Source organism: Danio rerio, chromosome 10, assembly GCF_049306965.1.
Source record: "Danio rerio strain Tuebingen ecotype United States chromosome 10, GRCz12tu, whole genome shotgun sequence".
Lineage (NCBI taxonomy): Eukaryota > Metazoa > Chordata > Actinopteri > Cypriniformes > Danionidae > Danio > Danio rerio.
The window spans coordinates 48,387,501-48,407,159 of record NC_133185.1 but is presented as its reverse complement, the minus strand read 5'-3'; the positions used below and the strand labels follow the sequence as shown (position 1 = coordinate 48,407,159).

The 19,659-nt window shown below is 34.7% G+C and overlaps 1 protein-coding gene across 2 annotated transcripts in view; it reads right to left on the bottom strand.

Moving 5' to 3' along the window:
- The window catches only part of xrcc4 (X-ray repair complementing defective repair in Chinese hamster cells 4), a 66,524-nt gene that overhangs the window by 36,065 nt on the left and 10,800 nt on the right, over positions 1–19,659 (bottom strand). For both annotated transcript variants that reach the window (XM_009305682.3, NM_200786.1), the window contains 2 exon segments: positions 19,156–19,361; positions 4,295–4,461 (listed from right to left, as the gene is read on the bottom strand). In XM_009305682.3, the coding sequence (XP_009303957.1) occupies positions 4,295–4,461; positions 19,156–19,361 (373 nt within the window).

Sequence of the window (19,659 nt, the reverse complement as noted above, 5' to 3'; positions counted from 1 at the left end):
GCACTTTTTTTGTAAGCTCAAATTTAAAAGAGTGCCTTTTAGTTTCTACGGGCTCTATTTTGATGGTCCATGCGCAGAGCGCAAAACGCAGGGAGCAAACGCTTTCAGGGTGTGTCAGAACGCATTTTTGCTAAGTTACGGACGGGAAAATCCACTTTGCGCCAAGTTGCATGGTCTAAAAGGGTTGAGTTTATTTTCTTAATGAGTTATAGGTGTGTTTTAAGAAAAAAACAATCAGAGTCTCATCTCCCATTCCCTTTAAGAGTCAGCTGCGTCACGCCAAGAGCACATTCGCTATTTACAGGACGTAAAATAAGTCTAAGTAGAAAAACTTAGCATTTCACAAGCAAACAGTTAACAGTTGAAAAAAATTTTTAACAGAAAACTGTTAAACAGAGCAAAGATTCATTTTAAAACTATTTCTAAATTCAGTTCTAATTTCCAGCAAACTAATAAATGAATAATAATAACAAAGTGTGCTCAAAAACCTGAGTTATATCCTAAAACACATGCTGTGCCCCATATAGTCTAAAACCTGACAGGTGGACAAATCTAAGCTTGTTTTTAATAAAATAAATATAAATATGGATATAATAAATAATACTGCTAATAATAATAACGTTATACAAAAGCAAATTGAATGAACTGAAAAAGCCTCCCGAGATGAAGAAGACATAAAAGCAGTGATTTTTCATATTTATGTAGGCTAGAAAATAATATGTTTTGTAATATTTTAATCCTTTATGTTTATATCCTATATCTATTCTTATTATATCCTATATATATCCTTAATATTTACATTTTTTCATATGTAAAGATATTTGCCTATTGCTCTCTTGTGTGTATTAAGCAGTGTGTAAGCGAGGCGCAACTCTGCGCTGGAGTTTAGACCGGGTTAGTTTTGGTCTAATGAAAAATCTATTATAGTTTCTCAAAATAGCGACGCGCCAGCAGTGCGCCTCAGAACGCCTTCCTTTTTAGACCAGAACGCCTATGAGCGCACAAATGAGCGCTAATGCATTTGCTATTTAAACAGCGTAGCGCAACGCCTCAAAACAACTCTTGCGCCAAGCTGAAACTACCAAAAGACTATTGCGCCACGCCTTGCGCCACACTGCGCCGGGTGTATGATAGGGCCCTCTGTGGTCGAGGTTGCTGTACTTCATTTTGGTGATTCCTGCACATGTCAGTAATAATAGAGAAAAGATAAATGTCTATTATAATCTATGCAAAAGTTATTATATTCCAATTAATAAAAGAACAAAACCACTTATGGGGGTATTGGGCCAGTATGGACCGGTACTACCGGGTCCCAGAGTTTAGGAAGTTAATTATTCATTCATTTTCTTGTCAGCTTAGACCCTTTATTAATCCGGGGTCGCCACAGCGGAATGAACCGCCAACTTATCCAGCAAGTTTTTACGCAGCGGATGCCCTTCCAGCCACAACCCATCTCTGGGAAACATCCACACACACTCGGACAATTTAGCCTACCCAATTCACCTGTACTGCATGTCTTTGGACTGTGGGGGAAACCGGAGCACCCGGAGGAAACCCACGCAAAGGCAGGGAGAACATGCAAACTCCACACAGAAACGCCAAGTGAACCGAGGTTTGTTTTTGTGCTCAAATAATGATTACATTTTAATTTTTGGTGAGAACTAGCCAATAGACACCTGATCTCATTTTTGTGCACTGTCCGGTGTCCATCAGTAAAGTGTTGTTGGTGTTGGTCAGCATTACTAATTCCCCATAATTGAGCTTCTGGAAGATGTTAGAAAGTGTGGCGGTCGGTGATGTCACTGCTGCGGTTTCTCACAGAGGAAACATTGAAGCACATGGAGAACAAGAAAAGAAAGCAAACCCTCATCAGGTTGTTCAGGGATTCCCTTGTGCTCCGCCACCCACTCCTGAATGCGTCATGTGCCCTCAATCAGCCAAAAAAAAAAGCTGATCTGTGCTCACTTACATTCAGTTCCCCTATTTTAAGATGAGTATCACAGCAAACACTTGTGTATCTGGACTTCCTTAGCAACCATTTGAAAATGCAGCTTTTATTCTGAATCACAGCAGATGATGAGGAGGGAGAGACGGCCTTTCTCTGGAATCACGAAGAGGTCAATGACCTGACTTTACATCTGGTATTATGTTAAAGAATAAATTAATAAGGAGACATTCGCAGAAACAAAGAAATGTACCCTGAGCACATTCCCCACATTAGTAGCTTTTTTACCTTTATTTCAGTCAAGTTTTAAAACACCAAAAGGATAAATTAGTTTCATCTGAATAAATAAAAAAAAAATAAACAGCCTTTTGTCTAATACAGAAGTGTTTGGGTTAAACTGGATGGATGGATGGATGGATGGATGGATGGATGGATGGATGGATGGATGGATGGATGGATGGATGGATGGATGGATGGATGGATGGATGGATGGATGGATGGATGGATGGATGGATGGATGGATGGATGGATGGATGGATGGATGGATGGACGGATGGAATTAAACTTAATTGAATTGGATAAATTGCATTGCAACGTTTGAATTGAATTGAACTTAATTTAATTAAATTAATTTAATTGAATTGCATTGCATTGTATTGTATTGTATGGATTGAGTTTAACCTAATTTAACTGGATTAATTGAATTGAATTGTGTTGCTTTGCGCTGCATTGTATTGTTTTGTTTTGTATGGATTGAGTTTAACTTAATTTAGTTGGATTAATTGAATTGCGTTGCTTTGTATTGTATTGTATGGATTGAATTTAACTTAATTTAATTGGATAAATTGAATTGAATTGAACTGAATTGCGTTGCTTTGTATTGTATTGTATTGTATTGTATGGATTGAGTTTAACTTAATTTAATTGGATGAATTGAATTGAATTGCGTTGCTTTGTATTGTATTGTATGGATTGAATTTAAGTAAATTGAATTGGATGAATTGCATTGCAATGTATGAATTGAATTTAACTTAATTTATAATATATATTAATATTAATATTAATATAGAATATTAATTAATTTAACTGATGTGCTTTACGTTGTATTGTATTGTATGGATTGAGTTTAACTTAAATTAATTGGATGAATTGAATTGAATTGCAGTGCATGAATTGAATTGGATGAATTTAATTAATTCAATAGGATTAGATTAACTGAGTTGGACTAATTGGATTGGATGAATAGAATTGGATAAATTAAGATGGGTGGATTAAATTGAATGAATGCATGGAGGGGTTGGAATTGAATTAGATGAACTGAACTGGATGAATTGAGTTTAATGAACTGGGATGGATGAATGAATGGATAGATGGATTGAAATAGTTTGAATTGTATTGTACTGTACTGTATGTATTGTACTGTACTGTACTGTATTGTATTGTATTGTATTGTATTGTATTGCATTGTGTTGTGTTGTATTGTGTTGTGTTGTGTTGTGTTGTACTGTGTTGTATTGTGTTGTGTTGTGTTGTACTGTGTTGTACTGTGTTGTGTTGTGTTGTACTGTGTTGTACTGTGTTGTACTGTGTCGTGTTGTGTTGTGTTTTATTGTATTGAAACGGATGAATTTAATCTGATGAATTGGGATGGACAGATTGAGATGGATGGATTGTATTGTATTGTGTTGTGTTGTGTTGTGTTGTGTTGTGTTGTGTTGTGTTGTGTTGAAATTGATGAATTTAATCTGATGAATTGGGATGGATAGATTGAGATGGATGGATTAAATTGAATGGATGCATGGAGGGATAGGAATTGAATTTAACTGAATTAATTAAATTGGATGAATTAAATTTGATGAACTGGATGGATGGATGGATGGATAAACGGATTAAATTGGATGGATGAATGGATAGATGGACTGGATTGGACTGAAAGAATGGATAGACTCAAAATAGATGAATGTATATTTATTAATACATGTAATGAGATTGGATGTGACTGATGGATGTCTGAATGGGATGAGATAAGAAGGATGGATGATGTGGATTGAAGGATTAAATTGGATTGGATTCAATAGATTGGGATGGATGGACTGGAATGGATTGATGGATGTTATAATCAAAAGTAAAAAAAACAAAAAAACAAAAACAGCATTTGAGGGATGGCTTATGTGTTGTAAATGATGACCAATGCTAACCACACAGACCAAAACATACTCATAAATTACAAACCGCTATTCCAAAATCCCAGTAAAAGCTCCTGAGGGGTTGAACTAGCTTATAAATCCTCTTAATGAGTGAAACTCTCTATTAGAGGAGCAGTGTTGTGAGAGCTGGAGGTCGACCTACTCTTCAGTGATGTGCTGCTGTTCTCTCCTCAGCTTCTGGTTCTCCTCCAACAGGTGCTGGTTTGAGGCCTGAAGACGTGAGCTTTGCTCCAGGCCGTGAGTAATGAGCTCCCGGATGACTTCAGTGGGCTCCGGCACCGGCTGCAGATCCACCACGCCCAGCCTGAACTGACAAATGAAAGACAGAGACACGTTAATAATAGAAAACCTTCTGCTGATATTAGCATTCCTGCACACAGACACAGGCGAGAGTGAGAGACGATCCACAAAACACTGACAGAGATTTAGCTGTGAAGTTCTTAGTGATTGTGGAGAAGGGGACGGAACGGGATGGATTAATGGATGGAATTAAGGAAATTGATGAAATTGGATGGAAGAATGGACAGAGTTAATGAAACTGGATAGATTGATTTAATTAATAAAATTGGACGGATGAGTGCATTAATGAATGAATGAATTAATTAATTAATTAAATTGGATGGATAAATGAATAGATGAATGGATGGATAAATAAAATTGGATACAATTTGATGAACGCATAGATGGAATTTATAAAATGGGATGGATGGATGGATGGATGGATGGATGGATGGATGGATGGATGGATGGATGGATGGATGGATGGATGGATGGATGGATGGATGGATGGATGGATGGATGGATGGATGGATGGATGGATGGATGGATGGATGGATGGATGGATGGATGGATGGATGGATGGATGGATGGATGGATGGATGGATGGATGGATGGAATTAATGAAATTAAATAGATGGATGGATGAATGAATTTATAAAATTTTGTAAAATTGGATGAATGAATACATGAAATTTAATGGATGAATGTATGGAATTAAGAAAATTAAAAGGAACTGGATGAACAAATATGGAATTAATGAAATTATATGTAGTTGTATGGATGGATGATTGAATGGATGAAATTGGATGGATGAAATTAATGAAATTAAATAGATGGTTGGAATTAATGAAACTGGATGGATGAATAGATGAATGAATTAATAAAATTTATGAAATTGAATGGAATTAGATGAATGAATGGATGAAAGTGGATCGATTTTAAAAAATTGGATGGACTTGGATAAACGAATAGATGGAATTAATGAAATTGGATGGATGAATGGATGGAATAAATGAAATCAGATGTAATTGGATGGATGAATTGATGAAATTGGACGGAATAGGGTGGAATTAATTAAATGGATGGATGGATATAATGAAATTGAATGGATGGATGGATGAAATTAATCAAATTGGGTGGATAGATGAATGGATGGATGAATGGAATTTGATAAGGATGGACAGATGCATAGAATTTAATTATTTATCCAAAATAAATAATATCTCAAACTAAAAAGTAAATCCAGTAATGAAAAAATTACCAAACCATTAAAAAATATAATTCAAAATATGACAAGATGTATATTTTTTACTAAAGTAGTAATTCAAAGAAAGACAAATCAAAATAATAAAAATTGAAATTGAAAAATACTATAAGCAAAAGCAATAATACCAAATCAAATAAATAAATAGAAAGTCAATCAACAAATAAATAAATAATACATTTGTCAACAATTAAATAAATGTGTAAATAAATAAATTAATGAATTGATAGAATAAAACAGAATAGAACAGAACAAAATAAAATAGAATAGAATAGAATAGAATAGAATAGAATAGAATAGAATAGAATAGAATAGAATAGAATAGAATAGAATAGAACAGAACAGAACAGAACACAATACATGCAACCAGCAAACACAATGGTTGAATTTAAGAATGCACAGCGCCGCATTTTTCAGCACACACAGCACCAGCCGGACTCTTACACATTGATAAGACAGGCAGAGATATCTGATCCACAAATAGATGAACTCTGACAGCAAACGTGAATGAAAGACAACAGACCTCAAACAGACCTGAGAACAGGGAGAATTATTAGAGAGAAATGTGGGGTTTAAGTCTGAATAATCATAAATAATGCATAAAAAATAAACTGAGGAGCAAAAAACAGCAGCAAAAATTTGGATGGAGGGATGGATGGATGGATGGATGGATGGATGGATGGATGGATGGATGGATGGATGGATGGATGGATGGATGGATGGATGGGTGGATGGATGGACAGATGCATAAAAATTAAGATTAGACAAAAAAGACTGCAAAGAAAAACAAAAAGGGAAATAAGACAAAACATAATAAATAGAATTAGTAGCATGAATGTATTAAATAAATAATGAAATGATTGAACAAGGAGAGAAGTAAACATAAATAATATAAATAAATTAGTTAAACATACAAACACCTAAAAAAATAAATAAATGAATAGCGAGAAAGAGGAAAAACATAACTTTAAAATTATAAAAATGAGTACTAACCTAAAATGAATAATACTAATGAGTGCATGTGGAAAAAAGCAGCAAGTGTTTCAAGATGAACGCTCACATTAAACCGCAGTAACCCACAGAGTGTTTTACATGCTGAGCTCAGATCTTCCATGTGTCACAGTGTCCTTTAGACAGAAGTGATTCCCGAACTGATTCATCTAAACTGTGGCCACACAGACACATGTTGAGGAGCTCTTCAACTTTTATGACTCAGAGCAGTGGCTTATGATTTATAAAAACTGTTTTTCATGAGTCACAAAAACTGGCATGTGAGCCATTTGTCTTCTTTTATTTATTCAGATCACATAACTTATGAAAAAACAAAATAAAATGTAAAGCTGAAATGCAGTGCAATAATACTACACATAACAAACAATCATGTTTCACAGTTGAAACTAGACGTTTACATACACTCTAATAAAGGAACATGACCATTTAAAAAAAAAAAAAAGTCTGATGGTAAATTACTAAACGTTCACTATTTTAGGTCTGTTACAATTATCTAAATGATTTACATTTGCTAAATGCCAGAATAATGAGAGAACTTTTTTTTGGAGAAACTTTTTATTAATTTCTAGACTGTCAAAAGTTTACATACATTTCCTTGGTGTTTATTTTAGCTTTGCTTTTAAACTGTATAACTTTTATCAAATGTTTTGGGTCTCCTTCCACAAGCTTCTCACAATAGTTTGAAGAAATTTTGGCCCATTCTTCCTGACAGAATCGGTGTAACTGAGTCAGATTTGTAGGCTGTCTTGCTGGTACAAGCTTTTTCAACTCTGCCCACACATTTTCTATAGGATTGAGATCAGGGCTTTGTGATGGCCACTCCAAAACATTCACTCTGTTGTCCTTAAAACTCATTTTGGCAGTATGCTTAAATTATTAAAAAAAAAAAAATAAATAAATAAATAAATATATATATATATATATATATATATATATATATATATATATATATATATATATATATATATATAAATATATATATATATATATATATATATATATATATATATATAAATAATTATATCTAAAATATAAAATTGACCAAAAAAAAACTATATATATATATATATATATATATATATATATATATATATATATATATATATATATATATATATATATATATATATATATATATATATGTATATATGTATATATATATATATATATATATATATATATATATATATATATATATGTATATATATATATATGTATATATGTATATATATATATATATGTATATATATATATATATATATATATATATATATATATATATATATATATATATATATATATATATATATATATATATATATATAATTTTTTTATGTCAAATAATTTTGTGGCTAAAAAGTATCGGTTCAGGCACCGTTTTGCCACTGGTACCATTTTAAAAGTATCGATTTAGCACCTGTATCGAAATAACCCCAAACGATACCCATATCTAGTTTACATCAATTACGAGTTTAATATCTTGCTATTGTAAATTTAAAATACTGCAATTCTCAATTCAAAATCTTCCAATTCTGAGTTATACATTTCACAATTTCCATATGAAAACGAATTTCCATTACAATTAAAAAAGATGAAACATTTTTGTTATTTCATTCAAAAGTAGCTTGTTTAAATCCTAAAGCCGTGCATGCAAATAAAACCCTAGCTAACATAAAACACACAGTAAGATAACAGACATGCTAAACTGAAGAGCTTCTGAATCTAAACAGCATTATAAGTGGCCTTCAGGAAGGAAAAGGTAAAGAAAAAAAACACAGGGCTCCTTTAAAGTAAAAATACTGATGGATCTGATGACAGACAAGGGATGAACGAACACTGAACACGACAGTAATGCAGCAGAGCGAAAGAAAACCAAAAGATCCTGAAAAGAGTGACTAAAACGGAGGTCTGGACAGAGCCAGCATTGTTTCTGTGTGCGTCTCTGGCTGATCTGGAAAGTATTAGACAGTTTCATCTCTGCAATCAGTCAAGTGGCCGGCAGAAGCAGAACAGATGCCATCAGATCCCCGAGAGGACGCTGGGAACCGATCTGCGTTTGTCCCTGAGGGAGCGCTTGTTTTCTAGGTGCCACAAACGCTGTGAACCACACACTGAGAAATGCAGACCTCCCAACATCTGACAACAAACCCTGCAGACTCTGACAACATAAAGGTCACGTGACTATGAAGACTATGACAGCAACTAAAATCCAGATCTGTCATACTTCATATATATTTAACGCCATGCAATAGACATGTATTATATTTTGCATTAAAATACATTAAAATATACATGGAAAAACTTGTAGTAAGAAATTAAATTATTATTGCATACATTTTATATAACTACAATTTCCTCTTTAATGTAATCAGAAATAGATATTAAATACAGGTCTATCTATCTATCTATCTATCTATCTATCTATCTATCTATCTATCTATATATATATATATATATGTATATGAGCAATATTAAACAAGTGGCAGTGTTTTATGGCTGTACATCAGCACTGGTGGGAGGCGTGTGTTGGCGCTAGGCTGCAGACCGAGTGCCTTAGTGTCCCACCAGTGTCAATATACAACCACATTGCACTGCTACTTGCGTGATAATGCATTTATACAACAGTTTAATGGTATAATCGTGTAAATAAGAGAGAAAATCAAACACGGAGAGTCTCAAAATCCTTTTGTATGAGTAACTACTTTCTTCTGCCATTCACTCACATGCAGCTAACGTCAGAACTGCAGACGTTAGCTGCAAAAGTCAGAACCCTTGCTCATTTACCAACGTCACTTTAGAGCTAGTGTTTGAATGATTCTCTTGTGTAATGTCTAAAATGATGACAAAACGAGTAGTTTTTGCTCACATTTTAAGATTATGAAGCTGAACAGCATGAAATGCCATCAGTCTACAGAGATTTACCAGTATTTCTCTGTTGCAATTGAGAGATCACAATAATTACCCCAAAAAAGTCAAAGCAAACACTAGCAGTTTCTGTAGCATAACTACAGCACTACAAAATACATGAGAGAGATCGAATCAGAACGTCTCTTACTTAATTTACAACAGATTTGTTCAGCTGTAGTTTGAAACTTGCACTGAGATGATGCCGTTTTAATAACCTAACGCCTGTTTCACACCGCAAGCAACAGCGGCGTGTGAGCAGAGCGTGAGCAGCGCGTGTGTTTTCGGCGTCCATGTTAACAGATTAGAGTTTTTATACCGCACGCAGCAGCAGCGCGTCAGTGCGAGGCGTGAGCGTCACCGAAGCAGCAGTGCAGCGATAGTTTCGGCGCTGGGTCTATTTTTGACCCACGCTCAATTAAAGTGACAGTGCATTGATAATGACCAAAACACATTGAACGACAGTAAAAAGTAGCAATTTTACCCAATAAATACGATAATAATGTCAAATGGTTTATATATAGTCATTCAAATGAACTTAAAACGATTAAAAACGGCAACAAACATTTATTTTGGCCCGAACTACAAAACCAAATGTAAAACAATTTTAGTATCAGTTTTGCTTAAGTTGCACACTAGTGTTGTAGGAGAGGGGAAATAGAATATTTACGGGATTTGTAGTCCATAGCAAAGTGTATTGTGGGTAGTGTAGTTCGACACGCATGCTGGATTATGTGAGCTCGCTGTGTGCTGTGCAGCTGAGCAGAGGAAGAAAGTTTTAATCGGCTTTGTTTTATGTTCACTCGAGTTATTCCTACCGGGAGCTGTTTGCACTGTGAATCTGACAACACGAAAATAAGGAAAAGAATGGCATGCATTGCTTACTTTTGTCCGTCTCATCATCTGCACGAGCATGCTCACGCGCCGCTGACGCTTGCGGTGTGAAACAGGCGTAAGGGTCTCTGTTGCCATGTTGTGACGGAAGGTCAACATTCACTTGCCAATGCACTGAATTCGATGCTCCGAAATTATAAATATTTAATATAGGCACTATCCTTAAAAATAAACAGCATAGTTGCAATGTAAACAACTACATTCTCGACTAAAAGCCTCAAAAGTACATTATGTTGTCCAACAGCAACACTAAACACTAAAGCATCTGTTTTTTTTATTTTTTTATTGACCTCCTTTTCTGGTCAATGCAGCCTCAGTTGGTCTTGGGAATGACAGAGACAAGTCCTACACAGTGGCCAGAGGGATTTTGAGCCTTTATTCTTCAGAATAGTGGCAAGGTGACAAACCCTGACTCGCTCCTCCAAAACACCCCAAAGTGGCTCAATAATATTTAGTGGCTGTGCAGGCCATGGGAGATGTTCAGCTTTACTTAGATCCCCCCATTTTAAATCACAATATCTATAAATCTTTGATTGATATTTTAAAATATTCATTCATTCATTTTCTTTATTTATTACAAAATATTTCCATTTAATACTTCTGGCTATTAAATAAAAAAAAAAAAAAAAAAATATATATATATATATATATATATATATATATATATATATATATATATATATATATATATATATATATATATATATATATTTATATAAAATACAGATACTTGTCTATCAATCTTTTTTAAGTATATTTCATTTTCATTTAGCTTTTTATTTTAAAAATAAACAAATACTTTTTTTAAATTATGAATAACTCAATAATAAAATAATTTGTTCAATAAAAAAATTTGTTTTTAATTAACTATTAACACTAGAGTTATATTCTAGTATTTTAAGCAAATAAATTGTAGCTTTAAAGTGTATTTTTAGCTATCCTTTTAACCTTTTGAAATAGTTTTATATCATATTACAATTTAAAATATATTTAATAGTTTACTTTATTTGTAATTAAAGTTAAAATTACTTTCACATTTTCTATAAAGGTTAACTTGTCAAAAAGCTCTTTATAAAGTTTTAACACTGCAGGAATGCTGCTGTTTCATCACAAAAAAGCGTCTGTTTGCTTCACCTGCAGGACCTACCGTGAGCATTATTGCATGTTTCAGGAAACAGAAGTCTGTGTGTTTCTGTAATGAAAGTGCCGTCTTCAAACAAGCCAAAACACCTGCTTTCACAAAACCCAAACCAGCATCTGCACACGACTCTTTAAGGCTCTTCATTCAGCTGTCCAAGTGAAGAACGCAGCAGAAAAAAAAGAAAACGCACACAAATAACAGTCTGTCGTTACTTATAAAGTCACTTCCCTTCAGGAGCAACAGCTTTCAGACCAGCACAATTACAGGACTCGCTCTAAGAGACATTTCAGCCTAAAAAAACAATCTCAATTTACTGTTCATTTACTCTCCCTCAGGACATCCAGGATGACTTTTAAGGTCCTTGGTGATTCATTTATACAAGTTACTGTCCACTGGCACTTTAAGAGTAAAAAAATAAAAATAAAAACACCACTTAGAGGTAAAACAAAATAATATTAAAATTATTAATTGGACCTGACAACACACTGAGGCCTACATAAAGCTAAATGTGCAGCATGCTGAAGAGGATTTTTTAACTACAAAGGATTCAGCTTTACACTACAGGGCTGTTGAATGCTTGATTCTGATTGGCTGAAGAACATTTTCATAGGTACATTTGATTTTCCTGTTTAATAAATACCTTAGATACTGTTGGCTGGTTCCTGTTGGTTGTGCACCTTTTTTACCAACCAAGTTTGTCGATGCCATTATAACGACACGGATCACTCAACTTATTCATGCATATTCACGAGTCCCACAGAAAAAGTGTTTGACAGGTGGCAATTATGTGTGTAACTTATCTTTATTAATTTACTGCATGATTTGTTTACGGGTAAAACAAAAAGCATGCGGGTCAGGTAGTTAAAACGGTGGGCTACAAATAATTAATTCGCTATGAATTAATTAATTATTCATAATTAATTCACCGCCGCCTATGAAGACGATGCCATCGTCCATCGTGATGTTTCATATTAGACATCGTACGATGACAAATTGGTCGACATCGCCCAACCCTACTTCAAATTATGAAAAATGTCAACATTTTCAGCATCAAAAGTTGAGGGAAAGATCCAGGTCCCAAAACTGGATTTTGAATTCTGAATTTTGAGTATGATTACTTCAGATTTCAGAGTCAAAACTCATAAAAAACTTTACATTTCTTTGTAATGTAGGCAATACTGTCGTCATTACTGCATTTGATTACATCATGAAATATTTGTTTCTATTGCAGACATCAGCAAGCAACCTAATAAATATTATGAAGACCCTCTGATGTAAAATTACGCATTTTGCTGAACTTTCTTCTCCTGCCAAGGGTCAGCTTCCCTTTTTCCAAAACACACACTTGTCATTTCCATTCAGTCACCTCTGCTGTGAAAGCGAAAAGAGAAATGACTTCATGATTAACATGAGCTGATTACGTCTATGAGTTGAGCAACAGAATGATACAAAAATTCAAGACAATCCCAATTTGCACTTCAAAAAAATGTTTAAATAAGGTCACAGATGCACAGTCTACAAGACAATGCTATTTTAGTCTTTAAAGGGCCATGACACCTCCCACTTTCGGTTAAAGTCTACTTCAGAATTTTTTCAAAAGATGCATGATTAATGGGGGTGGAGCTACGCAAGCATAGGGCAGAAGTGGGCGTGGCCAGCAGGGGAGAAGGGGAGCGAATATCTGTTGTTGTCAGTTAGCTCACAAACTGAGACACAAACCGTGAGGAGACGCACGAGTTTATAGTTCACAAAGTTAAGATGCAAAGAAATAAACAGTAATTTAATGCCCTGCTACATTTGTTATTCGTAATTTCATATACACATAACCACTATTTATATCATTATAAAGATAATCGTGTTCATGTAAACACTATAAATGAGGATTCTCCCTCGATCCCCGTGTCTAAATCATAGATCTTGAATGCAGACTCAGTGCAGCAGGTCTCCTGACCTGTCTATTTTAACCATTAGCCCTGCTGGTAATCTGGAGGATTTAGGCAAACACAGCAGCACAGTGATGTGTCTGAATGTGAACGAACTCCTGATAAAAGTCAACGTCCGCCATTCTTCAATTCTCGCACGTCTCCCGACAAAAATGCTTGCAGCACACACACAGCTTTGCTGTATGATCGGCCCTGACAGGATCGCGGGGAAAAACGTGCAACAAACCCCGTGGATCATGGAAACAAACACATACGAGCCTTCATGAACGGCTACTGCGTGCCGTTGGTCTGTGTCTCACAGCTTGCTTGAAACTGGCGGGTCTGCCTTCGGAAAGCACATGCTCTCATGAATAATTAAGCAGCCGGCTCTTCTCATAGGATAAGGAAACTTCACTATGAATAATAATGAGAAACCGACGCGTCATCATTGCACTTGCAGTACTGCGCTACGTCGCCAATTTTGATCCGCCCCAAAAATCATTTTAAACCCAGAAGCTGAAATTAGCTGACAAAAGCTCAAAATTATCCAGTTTTCCCCACAATTAAAGCTGACAGGTGCTAACATTGTCTTAACTGATGCTCAACACACACACACACACATCTGTTAATATAAAAAAAAAATTCTCCAGGGTGTCCTGAACCTTTAAAACTGATGTTTAGATCAATGATTTACATGCAGTTTCTTTGTAATTATTTGCAAAAAAATTATTTTGTAATGTCTGAGTGAATGTGGATTTTGTAATTGCAAGGCAAGTTTATGTATATAGCACATTTTATACACAATGGTATTTTAAAGTGCTTTACATAATCAAGATTAAAAGAAACTAAAAGAAGAATTTAAGACTTAAAAAATGGTTAAAAACTAATTAAAATGTGTTAAAATAGGTTATAAAAGAATGAAAAAGAAAAGAAAGACACAATAGTGCAATCTGTGGGACGCAGCACAGTGCTCATGCAGTAAAGGCACAGCTAAACAGATGTGTGTTCAGTCTTGATGTGAATGTGCCTGATGTTGGAGCACATCTGATCATTTTTGACAGCTGATTCCAGCAGCGGGGGGCGCTGTTAGTAGCTGAAGGCGGATTCACCCTGCTTTGACTGAACTCTTGGAACTTCTATTTTATTTAATACTAAAGATCTGAGTAATTTACTTGACCCAGATTTTCAAATCTACAAAACATGTACAACACGTTGCACTCTTTTACATATAAAAGCAGTTCTCGAATAATATACAGCAAGTCTGTTCAGAGAATGATTATATCATGAAGTTAGATCCTAAATGTCTCTTATTCTTGGTTAAACACATTTTTAAGTGATCTGTTGTTTATTCAATTATACTAGAATAAAAATATTGCATATTTTAAGAACTTCATAATGTATGGTCGTTTTCATTTCATTTAATTTAATTTTACTTTGCCTTAGTCCCTTTATTCATCAGGGGTCGCCACAGTGAAATGAACTAACAACTATTCCAGCATATGTTTTACACAGTGGATGCCCTTCCAGGTGCAACCCAGCACTGGGAAACACACTCATTCACACTTATTCACACACACACACAACACACACACACACACACACACACACACACACACACACACACACACACACTATGGCCAATTTAGCTTATTCAAAGTATAAAGAATATATGAGTATTTTAAGCCTAAATAAAGACATAACTATATTTTGACATATGCTTAAACATAAGAGATTTACACTACCTGACAAAAGTCTTGTGGTGGGTCCCAGTAGTAAAAGCAACAAATAATATCTTGACTTCTATTTGATCATTAGTAAAAGTGGCAGAAGGTGGATTTCTCTGCTAAATCATCTGTTGAGCTGCATTCCAATCATCACCAATACTGCAGAAGACCTACTGGAACCAGCATGGACCAAGATTCACACAGAAATCAGTCAAGTTTGGTGAAGGAGAAATCATGGTTTGGGGTTATATTCAGTATGGGGGCGTGCGAGAGATCTGCAACATCAACAGCCTGAGGTATCAAGACATTTGTGCTGCTCATTACATTACAAACCACAGGAGAGGGACAATTCTCCAGCAGGATTCCTTCCTACTTCAGCCTCCACATCAAAGCTCCTGAAAGCAAAGAAGGTCAAGCTGCTCCAGGATTGGCCAGCCCAGTCACCAGACATAAACATTATTGAGCATGTCTGGGGTCAGATGAAGAAGGAGGCATTGAAGATGAATCTAAAGAGTCTTGATGAACTCTGGGAGTCCTGTTCTTCCAAGCTCATGATGGAGTCAGACACAATATTCATTCTGTCTCCACTGCAGCAGGACTTTATATTCTATACTGGACATTATTTCTGTTCAGTGATGAGACTTTAGTCTAAGCAGAGTCAGACCTTACTGTCCTAATCAAATCATTAACAATCAAGGCATGATCAGATTTTATTGTGCTCAAATAAGCAAAATCTAGAGGCCTTTGCCTTTCATATAAGACACTTCTGATACCAAATGATCAAGTAGAAGTCAAGTTATTATTTGCTGTTCCTAAAACTTGGATAGGAGACAACATTATGTCAGGTAGTGTATAGCTTATATCTCCATATTTTTGGCTAAAAACAAGAAATATCCTAATGCATTAGTAAAGTAAAGGGACTAAGCCGAAAAGAAAATTAATAAATGAATGAATTAGTAAAGTATTAAAGTTTTATTGTTTTGATTTCTGAAAACTCCTACCTTATAAAAAAGAATGAAGTGCAACTGATCATATATTTCCAACCTAATGAAATGAAATATCCATAAATCTGACTGTAAGGATAATAGGAATTGTCTCGAGTCATACAATCATTTCCTCATGTCTCTATGCTCTTTCTCCATTCATAAATACAGCAAGGAGCCTCATGTCAAAAAGGCCTCAGAAGACACCTGAAAAATGAGCACGTGAAACGTTTAGTCCTCACTTTAAGATGCGTCTGGAGTCGTCAGAGAGAAGAAATCCTCACTGGAGTCATTTGAAACAAAGCAAACCTTATGTCAGCTTCAGATTTCTCCAGGCTTCAGTAATTACTCCTCACAATTACACTGGGCTGGAAGTGATGGATGAACTTAGCCTGAACAAATGGCGTACAGTAAAAACACTGGATCCGGTACGTGTTGTGTGTTTGGCGAAGGTTTTCCAGACACTGGAGCTCCTCGACACCCTTGAGCTTGGCATGAGATCAGTCGAGGGAAACCTCAATTAAAGCTCCACATAAAGAGCGCTGCTTCTCTGGGAATGGTTAAGTGTTGAGAGCCATTTTGGCCAATCAGCGGAGATCGAGCGGTGCTGCTCTCATACATCGCACAGATGTGAATGAGTCTAGTGGAGGGAGCGGACGAGTGGAGGAGAATATGATTGGGAGGAAGTAAATATTGATGAAGTTGACGGAATTACAACAGACTGAATTTATAAATGTGCCCGAATAGACGAACAAGACAAGTGGTGGAGAGAAATATACGAAAGAGTGAATGAGTGAGAGAAAGAGTGAATGAATTACTGAATTAACTAGTGATTGAGAGAGAGTGAGTGAATTAGTGAGTGAATAGAGTGAGTGAATGAATAAATAAATGAGTGTGTGAATAAATGAAAGAATGAACAAGTGAGTGAACAAATGAGTGATTAAGCCAATAATTAAATGGATAAACAAATGAGTTAATGAATGAATGAATGAATTAATTAATTAATTAATGAACAGGTGAAGGAGGGAATGATGGTTTGAATTAATGAGTGAGTGAACAAATGAATAATTGAGCCAATGATTGAATGAATAAACAAATGAATGAATGAATGAATGAATGAATGAATGAATGAATGAATGAACAAGTGAGGGAGGGAATGATGGTTTGAAATAATAAGTCAGTGAACAAATGAACAATTGAGCCAATGATTGAATGAATAAACAAATGAATGAATGAATGAATGAACGAACGAACAAGTGAGTGAGGGAATGAGTGAATTAATGAGTGAGTCAACGAATGAGTATGTAAAACAATGAATAAATTAATGTGCGAGTACGTGAATAAATTAATTAATGAGCGAGTGGGAGAACGAGAGTGAACTTACAAGAGAGTGTACAAATGATTATTTGCCAATGACAAAATGAATAAAAGAATGTCGTTTGAATGAATTAAGTAATTCATTAATGAGTAACTAAACAAATGTAGTGTTGAATTAATTAATTAATAAGCTTATGAGTGAATGAACAAATGAATTGATTAACAAAAAATGAGCAAGTAAATGAATGGAGTGAGTGAATGAATAAATTAATGTGTAAGTAAAGGAATGAATGAGTAAACAAATGAATGACTGAGCCAATGATTGAATAAATAAATGAATTAATTAATGAATAAGATAGCAAAATACTGAATTAAATAATTATTGAACTAATGAATGAATGAAGAAAAAAATTTAAGAGTAGGTGAATGAATGGAGTGAGTGAATGAGGGAATCAGTGATTGACTGACTGAATGAGTGAAAAAATGAATAATTGAGCCAATTATTGAATAAATGAATGAATGAATGTATGTATAAGTGAATAAATGAGTGAGTGAATTAATAAATGATTGAGCTAATGAATAAATTAATAAAAAGAATAAATAAATGAACAAACTAACTACAGAAGTTAGCAAATTATTGAATGAATGAATAAATGAATGAATGAATGAATGAATGAATGAATGAATGAATGAATGAAAAAAGGAATGAGTTAGTGAATAAATGGAGTGAGCGAATGAATAAATGAATGTGCAAGTAAATTAATGAATGGGTAAATAAATGAATGACTGAGCCAATGATTGAATGAATAAATGAATAATAATTGAATGAACAAGTTAGCAAATTACTGAATGTATTAATTGATGACTTAATGAATGAATAAAAAAGTAGTAAGTGAAAGAATGGAGTGAGTGAGCCAATAATTGAATGCATAAATGAATGAATTAATGAACAAGTTAGCAAAATATTGAATGAATGAACTAATGAATTAACGAATAAATGAATAAAAATTTGATTAGTAAATAAATGATTAAAGGCGTGTGTGATTAACTGAATGAATGAGTGAACAAATTAAGTCGATGATTAAATGGATAAACGATTGATTGAAAGAAAGAAAGAAAGAAAGAAAGAAAGAAAGAAAGAAAGAAAGAAAGAAAGAAAGAAAGAAAGAAATAATAAATGAATGAATGAATGAATGAATGAAGTGTGTTAGCCGTTAAATTTGATATATTTTTTGAAAATGACTGAAGTGGACTAAACACACCAACAAAACCTGACTGATGAACAAAAATAAGAAAACCTCTGGAAGATAAATAAAAAAATATGTGAAAAACAAAAAAGGTCATTAGAAGACTCTAAATTGGCAGTGATTTGATCTCTGGTAATTCACTTTTTCCCAATTTGGATCAAGTTGTTTCCTACATAATCAAGGACCTGACCATGATTCTTAAAATCTGACTTTACCTACACGGTACACAAAACCTCAAAATCAGTGTAATGTTGAGTCAGCTGCTGGAGTGTTGATTATAAAGCGTGTGTGTTTCAGTGTCATTCATCGAGACTCACCGAGATGTCCTTCTGCACCTTCTCATAAGACAGCTGCAGTTGGGGTCGTCCGGGCCGCTCAGGTGTCAGCTGGAAGGTAAATTCACCCTCATCTGAAGCTCCAGATCCTGATGGTGCTCCGGTCAGGGCCAGCTGCAGGTCACAGACATACCGATCACGCTCCATCTCCATCTCACGAGCCTCCCGCGACACGTCCTCCTCGGAAACTGAACAAAAAACAACCAGAGCTAGAGTTTAAAACCAAATAAAATACAACCAGGTTAGATGATTTTATAAATCTTGATGAAAACATTCTCTGACGTCTTAGCAACAGTTGTGGTAGCTCAAACCTGCTTGGGAGCAGGTTCATTTCATATAAACGGGATTAGATCGGGTCAGTCCAAGCTAAGATAATACTGAAAATATGTACCAAATGCTGATATTATCTTACAGTAGTAGTTATATACACTTGGGAAAATAGTAAATATATATTTTAACTATATATTCATTCATTCATTCATTAAT